This window comes from Cyprinodon tularosa, unplaced genomic scaffold (genome assembly GCF_016077235.1).
Source record: "Cyprinodon tularosa strain WSP-4 unplaced genomic scaffold, ASM1607723v1 ctg1375, whole genome shotgun sequence".
In the NCBI taxonomy this organism is placed as follows: Eukaryota; Metazoa; Chordata; class Actinopteri; order Cyprinodontiformes; family Cyprinodontidae; genus Cyprinodon; species Cyprinodon tularosa.
In genome coordinates, this window is record NW_024038195.1 from 32473 (window position 1) to 42750 (window position 10278).

The window sequence follows — 10278 nt, forward strand, 5'->3', positions numbered from 1 at the left end:
GGATATTGGCCCACTCCTCCCTGCAGACAGCCTCCACATTTCAGCAGGAATATTGGCCCACTCCTCCCTGCAGACAGCCTCCACATTTCAGCAGGGATATTGGCCCACTCCTCCCTGCAGACAGACTCCACATTTCAGCAGGGATATTGGCCCACTCCTCCCTGCAGACAGCCTCCACATTTCAGCAGGAATATTGGCCCACTCCTCCCTGCAGACAGCCTCCACATTTCAGCAGGAATATTGGCCCACTCCTCCCTGCAGACAGCCTCCACATTTCAGCAGGGATATTGGCCCACTCCTCCCTGCAGACAGCCTCCACATTTCAGCAGGGATATTGGCCCACCTTGATGTGCTTCTTCTTCAGCCACTCTGTTGTTGCCATGGCGATGTGCTTAGGGTGGCTGTGGTGCTGAAACACCCATCCTCCACCCATCTTCAGCTCTCTCACTGAGGGAAGGAGATGTTGGTCCAGAATTCCACCATACATGGCCCCGTCCATCCTCCCCTCAATACCATGGAGTTGTCCCGCCCCCTTGGCTGAAAAGCCCCCCCAAAGCATGATGTTGCCACCACCATGCTTGATGGTGGAGATGGTGTTCTTTGGGTTGTTCTCTGAGTTCTTTGCCCTCCAAACACGAGTTGAGGCCAAAAAGTTCTATTGTGGTCTCATCTGACCACATCACCTTCTTCCAGGCCTCTTCTGAGTCGTCCAGGTGGTGAACGGCGACCTTCATGCGGGCCTGAACATGTTTCTTCTTGAGCAGGGGGACGTTGCGCGCTGCAGGATTTCAATCCCTGACGGCGTAGTGTGTTACCAACCGTTTCTTTGGTAACTGTGGTCCCAGCCGCCTTCAGCTGATTCATCAGTTCCCCCCTTGTGGTTTTGGGATGATTCCTCGCCGTTGGCATGATCAGGGACACCCCACCAGGCCAGATCCTGTGTGGAGGCCCAGACCGAGGGAGGTTGCTTCTTCCATTTCCTGATAACTGCACCAACAGTTGATCTTTTCTCTCCAAGTTGCTTCCTGATTCTCTTGCAGCCCATCCCAGCCATCTGCAGATCAATCATGTCCCTGATGTCCGTAGAAAGCTCTTTGGTCTCGCCCATGGTGGTGATGTTGGATGCTGACAGGTGTCTTTCATACAGGTAACGAGGTGAGGCAGGTGGATTTGATGTAGATAATTGGTTGGGATTGGGGCTGAGTCTGAAAGAAAGACTAACTGGCTGGTAGGAGCCAGAATGCTTGCTGTGTGGTAGGGGGTCAAATACTTGTTTTTCCTCATCAGATGGTTTCAATTTTAATAAATTCATATGATGTGAATTTCTGGAATTTTCTTTGGGATTCTGTATCACTGTTAGAATGTACAGATGATTAAATTATAGATTGTTGCATTCTTTGATGGTGGGCAAACCTGCAGAATCAGCAAGGGGTCAATGCTTATCTCCCCCACTGTATCTATTCTATTATATAATGAAATCTTTCCCTGGTTTTCTGATGGAATCATCAGCTTCCCTCCAACTCTTAGGCAACTGCCCATCCTCCATATTCTATTATATATATATCTATTAATATAGAAGATTCACTTAAAATTACATGATAAATTGGATCTTTTCCTGGAGCTGATAACTAATCCTTTTTAAAAGCCTTATTATTGTAAACAACATATTTAATGGATCATTTTTATCTCCTATTTCCTGTAATAAATCCTTGTTCTCTAAAATCCTCTTTTCTCTTCGTTTTTTTCCAACTATGAATTTAAATAAATATATTTACCAACATTTTTGCCTTTTCTCTGTAACTAACTGCTGTTTTAATCTTTTTAATTGTTGCCCAAACCTTAGATATATCTGCCCCCCTCCCTAATGAATTACACAAACTCTCTTTTTGCATTTTTGATCATTCTTCTTACATGAGGGATACAGACGTATGGTGCTACTGGGAGCACTGGGCCTGATGGTTTATCCAGTTTATCCAGTCTGGGCTGGATGTCATTCTCCTCATTCAACCAGTTTTCAGGACTTTTAAAGCCAGACTGGTTGCAAATGGAAGGAAATGTTTCAGAAAATCTTATTAGAAAGCTTTAGGTGAAAGGTTTCCATAAAGCAGTTACACCCAGACAGGAATATTTGGATTATTTTTATTCAATAAAATACTTTCATTTATAACTTTTTATCTATTTATTTTTTCTCCTGACCCCCCCAGCAGGACGCCACCCGCCGACCTTTATGTCTTCCTCCTCCCATCTCACTTCCTGTTTGCCTACACTGAAAAATAAGACGTCAGAGGAGCCAAACATCGGCTCTGTTCGAAAACCTAGGACGCATCCTTATAAGGCCAGATTCGAAGGCCGATGACGTCATAGCGCGGCGCCGAGGTCTGGTCGGATTCCAAGAGTCCTCGTTATGCGGCCTTAAAATGCGTCCTTCTTTTTGCCCGATTTGAAGGACGGTGTAGGTACCAGATTGACTCGGGGGCCTGCGCCTTTTGATGACGTCACAATACATAATTGTTTTAACGTTTGCACAATTGCGCAAAACATTTTGATTGGTCTGGACAGCTTACTAAAGTAATTATAGCGGGGTGTAGGTTTTATTCGAAAGCGGGATTGCGGTTTGTGAACGGACAATTTTACGAAGAAATTCTCCATGGTCCCTGCGCCTCCCGATGACGTCACCGAATTCGCCATGGGCCTTGCGCCTCCCGATGACGTGACATTATGGCAACGCCACTCAAACAAACTACATTGAGCCCGCGGTCTGCATTTGTAACGAGAATAAATTCAGGAGAATGAAGCTAAAGGGATACAAAAAATAAACTTGTAATATTACAAAAACAAAAATACTACGAATACAAAGTATATTCAGAGATTAAAGTCCCTCTGATACTGTTTGACTGAGAAACTGCAGATTTGCCACATTTAAGATGGCGGACGCTCTGACGCATCTCAAAAGGCGCAGGCCCCCGAGTCAATCTGGTACCTACACCGGGTCTGATGTATCCTCGGTATCCTTGGATATCCCAGGATTCATTGCGAGACCAAGCAAGCCGTGATCAGAGGAAAGGTTACTTGGCGCCGAACAGTGGTGAAAATTGGAAGTTCAGTTTAATATAATCCAGTCAGTGAATAGTTCCGTCTGAAATGAATGAAAATAGTTGTTTTAATGGTTATAGAGTCAGATATGTGGCGGTAATGTTTGATTTATCTAAAGGTTTTAATCTGTTACTGATTAAATGGGTTTGGCTGGAATTTAAGGACAGATTCTAATAGATCTGCAGGGTGGGGACTATAAATCTGATAGGATTTTTATCTTTTTATTGTTGTTTTGCACAATTTGCTTAACTAAGTATTTTTTGTTGTTGAATATTAGAGATTTTGCAGATATATTTTTTGATAAATACATTGTTTAGATTTACTTATATCTTTCTACCCCTTTTATAGAATAGAATAGAATAAATCCCTTTATTGTCCCACAATGGGCAAATTTACAGCAGCAGAAAGATTATTGAAAATGGTCACACAAATGAGGACCTTAGAAAAATGTCTAAGAATAACATAATAGGGAAGAGTTAAAATATAAACAATAAAATACTGTAAAGTGTTTTAACAATATAAAACTGGAGAATAAATAACCAATATGCAGCTATGGACATTTTTACAGTGATGGATATTTGAAAATAGCAGCAACATCAGAGATGTGCAGAATGACAGCAGCAGGTTATTTAACTGACTAAGGTTTCTATCATTACATTTGATTTGATTTGTTCCTGCTCCCGGTGGTTGGAACCTTTATTCCACTCTGGATTAAATCAGTCTTTGTTGACTTTATAATATAAAATAAGTAAACAAACAGTTTTGAAAACTTCTGTATTCATTCTTTTCCTGCTTTGTGTGTCAACGTTCACGGTTGCTAAGCAACAGAGCATACGGCGGTAAAACCCGCCGAAGGGTAGACCTGGTTGAATTCACAGACTAAACTCTTCTGGTCTCCTTTTTTTCAAGGACTTCAAAGGATCCAGTCTAGGTAGACCGCGTCCTTGGAGGATCCAGTCTAGGTAGACCGCGTCCTTGGAGGATGCAGTCTAGGTAGACCGCGTCCTTGGAGGATGCAGTCTAGGTAGACCGCGTCCTTGGAGGATGCAGTCTAGGTAGACCGCGTCCTTGGAGGATCCAGTCTAGGTAGACCGCCTCCTTGGAGGATCCAGTCTAGGTAGACCGCCTCCTTGGAGGATCCAGTCTAGGTAGACCGCGTCCTTGGAGGATCTAGTCTAGGTAGACCGCGTCCTTGGAGGATCCAGTCTAGGTAGACCGCGTCCTTGGAGGATGCAGTCTAGGTAGACCGCATCCTTGGAGGATCCAGTCTAGGTAGACCGCCTCCTTGGAGGATCCAGTCTAGGTAGACCGCGTCCTTGGAGGATCCAGTCTAGGTAGACCGCGTCCTTGGAGGATCCAGTCTAGGTAGACCGCCTCCTTGGAGGATCCAGTCTAGGTAGACCGCCTCCTTGGAGGATCCAGTCTAGGTAGACCGCGTCCTTGGAGGATCTAGTCTAGGTAGACCGCGTCCTTGGAGGATCCAGTCTAGGTAGACCGCCTCCTTGGAGGATCCAGTCTAGGTAGACCGCGTCCTTGGAGGATCCAGTCTAGGTAGACCGCCTCCTTGGAGGATCCAGTCTAGGTAGACCGCGTCCTTGGAGGATCTAGTCTAGGTAGACCGCGTCCTTGGAGGATCCAGTCTAGGAGCAGAATCCAGGCAGAAGCAGAAAGCTGCTAATGCCAGGAGAACCGACCCCTTCTGCAGATAATCCCAGGAGAACCGACGCCTTCTGCAGATAATCCCAGGAGAACCGACGCCTTCTGCAGATAATCCCAGGAGAACCGACCCTTCTGCAGATAATCCCATATAATCCCAGGAGAACCGACCCTTCTGCAGATAATCCCATATAATCCCAGGAGAACCGACCCTTCTGCAGATAATCCCATATAATCCCAGGAGAACCGACCCTTCTGCAGATAATCCCATATAATCCCAGGAGAACCGACCCTTCTGCAGATAATCCCAGGAGAACCGACCCTTCTACAGATAATCCCAGGAGAACCGACGCCTTCTGCAGATAATCCCAGGAGAACCGACCCTTCTGCAGATAATCCCATATAATCCCAGGAGAACCGACCCTTCTGCAGATAATCCCATATAATCCCAGGAGAACCGACCCTTCTGCAGATAATCCCATATAATCCCAGGAGAACCGACCCTTCTGCAGATAATCCCAGATAATCCCAGGAGAACCGACCCTTCTGCAGATAATCCCAGGAGAACCGACCCTTCTGCAGATAATCCCAGGAGAACCGACCCCTTCTACAGATAATCCCAGGAGAACCGACCCTTCTGCAGATAATCCCAGGAGAACCGACCCCTTCTACAGATAATCCCAGGAGAACCGACGCCTTCTACAGATAATCCCAGGAGAACCGACGCCTTCTGCAGATAATCCCAGGAGAACCGACCCTTCTGCAGATAATCCCATATAATCCCAGGAGAACCGACCCTTCTGCAGATAATCCCATATAATCCCAGGAGAACCGACCCTTCTGCAGATAATCCCATATAATCCCAGGAGAACCGACCCTTCTGCAGATAATCCCATATAATCCCAGGAGAACCGACCCTTCTGCAGATAATCCCAGATAATCCCAGGAGAACCGACCCTTCTGCAGATAATCCCATATAATCCCAGGAGAACCGACCCTTCTGCAGATAATCCCAGATAATCCCAGGAGAACCGACCCTTCTGCAGATAATCCCATATAATCCCAGGAGAACCGACCCTTCTGCAGATAATCCCAGGAGAACCGACCCTTCTACAGATAATCCCAGGAGAACCGACGCCTTCTGCAGATAATCCCAGGAGAACCGACCCTTCTGCAGATAATCCCATATAATCCCAGGAGAACCGACCCTTCTGCAGATAATCCCATATAATCCCAGGAGAACCGACCCTTCTGCAGATAATCCCATATAATCCCAGGAGAACCGACCCTTCTGCAGATAATCCCAGATAATCCCAGGAGAACCGACCCTTCTGCAGATAATCCCAGGAGAACCGACCCTTCTGCAGATAATCCCAGGAGAACCGACCCCTTCTACAGATAATCCCAGGAGAACCGACCCTTCTGCAGATAATCCCAGGAGAACCGACCCCTTCTACAGATAATCCCAGGAGAACCGACGCCTTCTACAGATAATCCCAGGAGAACCGACGCCTTCTGCAGATAATCCCAGGAGAACCGACCCTTCTGCAGATAATCCCATATAATCCCAGGAGAACCGACCCTTCTGCAGATAATCCCATATAATCCCAGGAGAACCGACCCTTCTGCAGATAATCCCATATAATCCCAGGAGAACCGACCCTTCTGCAGATAATCCCATATAATCCCAGGAGAACCGACCCTTCTGCAGATAATCCCAGATAATCCCAGGAGAACCGACCCTTCTGCAGATAATCCCATATAATCCCAGGAGAACCGACCCTTCTGCAGATAATCCCAGATAATCCCAGGAGAACCGACCCTTCTGCAGATAATCCCAGGAGAACCGACCCCTTCTACAGATAATCCCAGGAGAACCGACCCCTTCTGCAGATAATCCCAGGAGAACCGACCCGTTCTGCAGATAATCCCATATAATCCCAGGAGAACCGACCCGTTCTACAGATAATCCCAGGAGAACCGACCCGTTCTACAGATAATCCCAGCCCCTCCCCCTATAAACACTCTCCACTCAACAAAAGAGAAATCAGAGCATCGCTGCCTTTATTCTGAAAGGACTACAGTCACAGCTGGACTTTCCGTGATGATGAGCAGACCAGTGGGCGGGGCCTGCTCAGAGGGGCGTGGCTCTCCACTCTTTGCCTTCAGTCAGAGCTCTGGGCTGGTGGACAAACACGCTGTAGCGGACGCCCTGATTGGCCGCTGCCCTGACGAAGCGGCTGTTGGCCGTCATGGTGACAGCTCTCAGGGAGTCGCCGGTGCCGAAGATCATGAGGGAGCGGCGGTTGATCTTGGCGCTGGGCGTGAGGCGCTGCGTGCGCTCTGACGGCTGGTCGTCCACCAGGGAGAGGCGGGCCAGCAGCTTCTGAGCCCGCTCCTTCTCCCCCGGCCCCCCCAGGGTGTCCAGGATCACCTGGAAGTCACGCACGGCGGCGCGGCAGGCAAACAGCTGCTTGCCCTCCATGAAGGCGTCCAGTTGGGGCAGCACTTGCTGCCGGCGCTCCTGAGCCGCCTGCTCCGTCAGAACCGGCTCCCTGAAGCTGAAGTGGCAGCGGCCGTGACTCAGCGATGACACGTAGGTGATGAGCGTGGTGATGTCCAGGTTCACCCGCTGGGACTCCTCCACCTGCAGCTGGACGGGGAACGCCAGGCGGGCCACCACCGTGCTGCGGTCCACGCGGGTCACAGCCCACGCCTCCGCCCCGTCCTCAAACCCGGCCCCGTCACCAGGCTCCTCCCCGTCCTCATGCTCCACCCCATCCTCAGGCTCCTCCCCGTCCTCAGGCTCCACCCCGTCCTCAGGCTCCTCCCCGTCCTCAGGCTCCTCCCCGTCCTCGTCGTCTCCCTCCTCCTCCTCCACGCTGCTGACGGCCACGATGTCTCCGCGGACGGACACGCCCATGTCCCTCAGGCGGTCGGCCACGGGGCAGGACACGCCGTTGTAGAAGGCAAAGACGACGCGGGGGTGGCGGTAGTTGACGGGCTGCTGGCGGCTGGCCTGCAGGAACTCTTCGGCCTGCCGGACGATGCTTTTGTCTCCGTATTGGCCCCGCCCCTGCCAGATGTTGTGTAGAGCCTCTGCCTTGCGGCCCACCGCCTTCACCCAGGTGAGGCCGTCGTTAGCCACCACGTCCACCACCAGCGTGCGGCGGCGTCCGGCTGCGTCCTGGTACTTGAAGACGTGCAGCAGCGCTGCCACGTTCTCCAGGTTCTGAACAGAGTCCACGATGGCAGTCAGGTGCGTCAGGTTGGTGCTGTGCAGGTGAGACTCTTTGACCTGCAGCTCTCCGGCCTCCACGCGCCGCAGGAAGCGCAGCTCGGCACGCAGTTTGCCGCAAAGCTTCTGATGACCTTCGACCCCCGGACAGAGCTGCTCCGCCCGCTGGAGGAGCGTCTGGGCCGAGTCGATCCTCTCGCGCAGAGTGGCCTGCAGCGACATGGCTGCTGCATCACACCTGAGGACAGAGGGGCGGGTCAGTGACTGACGGACATGTGACCAACGACCAGGGCTTCAGGTTATCCTGCTGCATTGTGGCCCCGCCTCCTGCACTGTGATTGGTCTGTTTTAGGACAGGAGAGTGGCGGCCCACTGATGCAGCAGCAGAACTATAGAGATAGAATGAAGCAGAATGATGAACAAGGGGTCCCTATGTCCTCCAGCAGTCTAAGCCTATAGCAGCAGAACTATAGAGATAGAATGAAGCAGAATGATGAAAAAGGGGTCCCTATGTCCTCCAGCAGTCTAAGCCTATAGCAGCAGAACTATAGAGATAGATCAGGATAACCTGAGCCACTCTAACTAGAAGCTTTATCAAAAAGGAAAGTTTTAAGCCTAGCCTTAAAAGTAGACAGGGTGTTTGCCTCACGGACTAAAACTGGTAGTTGGTTCCACAGGAGAGGAGCCTGAGAACTAAAAGATCTGCCTCCCATTCTACTTTTAGAAATTCTAGGAACCACTAGTAAACCTGCAGATTGAGAGCGAAGTGCTCTGTTAGGAACATAAGGAACAATCAGATCTCTGATATCAGATGGAGCTTGGCCATTTAAGGCTTTATATGTGAGAAGGAGGATTTTAAATTCTATTCTGGATTTAACAGGAAGCCAATGAAGAGAAGCCAGGATAGGCGAGATATGATCTCTCTTTTTAATTTTCATTAGAACTCTGGCTGCAGCATTTTGGATCAGCTGAAGGCTTTTAACTACAGTTTGTGGACTTCCTGATAGTAAAGAATTACAATAGTCCAGCCTTGAAGTAACAAATGCATGGACTAGTTTCTCAGCATCACCCCTGGACAGGAGATTGCTCATTTTTGCAATGTTCCTCAGATGAAAGAAGGAAATTCTAGAAACCTCTTTGATCTGGGATTTAAATGACAGGTCCTGATCAAAAATAACACCAAGATTTTTTACTTTATTATCTGAAATCAGTTTAATCCCATCCAAATGAAGTGACTGGCTAATCAGCTTCTATTTCAGATGTTCTATGTTCTCAGAGGAAAGAACCGCCTCTAACTCCTGTTAAAACTAGCTAAGAACCAGAACAGAACCTGGACCTTCTGTTCTGCAGAACCACATTTCTGGGTTTAAACTTTTTTGGTCTGATGAGAGGTTCTGATCCGGCAACTGGACCCCAGAACTCTGCCTGAACCAGATCCCACTGTCCAGCTAGCTGCTCACATTAGCTCACCTCGGTCCAGATCCACCTGGGTTCGGTTCTGACTGGGTTCACCTGGACTCTGACCCCTGGGTTCGGTTCTGACCAGGTTCTGGGTTCGGTTCTGACCAGGTTCTGGGTTCGGTTCTGACCAGGTTCTGGGTTTGGTTCTGACCAGGTTCTGGGTTCGGTTCTGACCAGGTTCTGGGTTTGGTTCTGACCAGGTTCTGGGTTCGGTTCTGACCAGGTTCTAGGTTAGGTTCTGACCAGGTTCTGGGTTCGGTTCTGACCAGGTTCTGGGTTAGGTTCTGGGTTCGGTTCTGACCAGGTTCTGGGTTTGGTTCTGACCAGGTTCTGGGTTTGGTTCTTACCAGGTTCTGGGTTCGGTTCCTTCCACAGCTCTCACACTCACCTAGTTCTGGTTCTAATCAGATAAATGGATCCAATCCGGTTCCGATTCTGGTTCGAAGTTCAACACCGAAGTAACGCTGCTGACGTCAGGATCAACCGGAACCGCCAGAAGCTAATGCTAACCTTAATGACACAGCGGCGCTCAGCTGGCAGGAAGCCTGACGTCACTACCGGATGGACCTTCAAATTAAGAGAAGAGAAATGAGGATTTCAAATTAAATACCACTGCACACACACACACACACACACACACAAATCGACATACAAATACACAACTCTCCACACACATTTGCAAATCAAACTCACAATGCCCAAATAGTTTTGATACAAATAACCTTCATACAAAACAACAACTTTATTTTTTACAAGGAAGAAATACTCTGAAAATGTAAAACTGCAAATATATAATGAGGAATCAGAAAGATGAAAGGAAGTTAGGTTTA

General features: G+C 48.9%; 2 protein-coding genes across 5 annotated transcripts; both read right to left on the bottom strand.

Moving 5' to 3' along the window:
• Positions 1-4740: 4740 nt before the first annotated feature.
• LOC119778727 (glutamine-rich protein 2-like) lies at positions 4741-6484 on the bottom strand. 3 transcript variants are annotated; one of them, XM_038278082.1, is made up of 8 exons: positions 6331-6484; positions 6107-6168; positions 5917-6037; positions 5786-5826; positions 5706-5746; positions 5383-5666; positions 5132-5252; positions 4741-5041 (listed from the first exon to the last, which is right to left on the bottom strand). In XM_038278082.1, exons 1-8 carry the CDS (start codon positions 6428-6430, stop codon positions 4768-4770), a joined length of 1044 nt encoding a protein of 347 aa, XP_038134010.1. In that variant the 5' UTR covers positions 6431-6484; the 3' UTR covers positions 4741-4767. The 3 variants fall into 3 exon arrangements, 2 of the variants coding, with proteins under 2 accessions (XP_038134010.1, XP_038134009.1); XR_005280114.1 differs by lacking the exon at positions 5706-5746 and having other exon boundaries at positions 4741-5132; positions 5292-5506; positions 5826-5917; positions 6077-6484; XM_038278081.1 differs by lacking the exon at positions 5706-5746 and having other exon boundaries at positions 4741-5252; positions 5383-5506; positions 5826-6037; positions 6168-6484.
• A 307-nt stretch (positions 6485-6791) lies between these two features.
• Positions 6792-10006, bottom strand: cunh7orf25 (chromosome unknown C7orf25 homolog). 2 transcript variants are annotated; one of them, XM_038278079.1, is made up of 2 exons: positions 9837-10006; positions 6792-8225 (listed from the first exon to the last, which is right to left on the bottom strand). In XM_038278079.1, exon 2 carries the CDS (start codon positions 8207-8209, stop codon positions 6884-6886), a length of 1326 nt encoding a protein of 441 aa, XP_038134007.1. In that variant the 5' UTR covers positions 8210-8225; positions 9837-10006; the 3' UTR covers positions 6792-6883. The 2 variants fall into 2 exon arrangements, with proteins under 2 accessions (XP_038134007.1, XP_038134008.1); XM_038278080.1 differs by having other exon boundaries at positions 9796-10006.
• Positions 10007-10278: the final 272 nt, after the last annotated feature.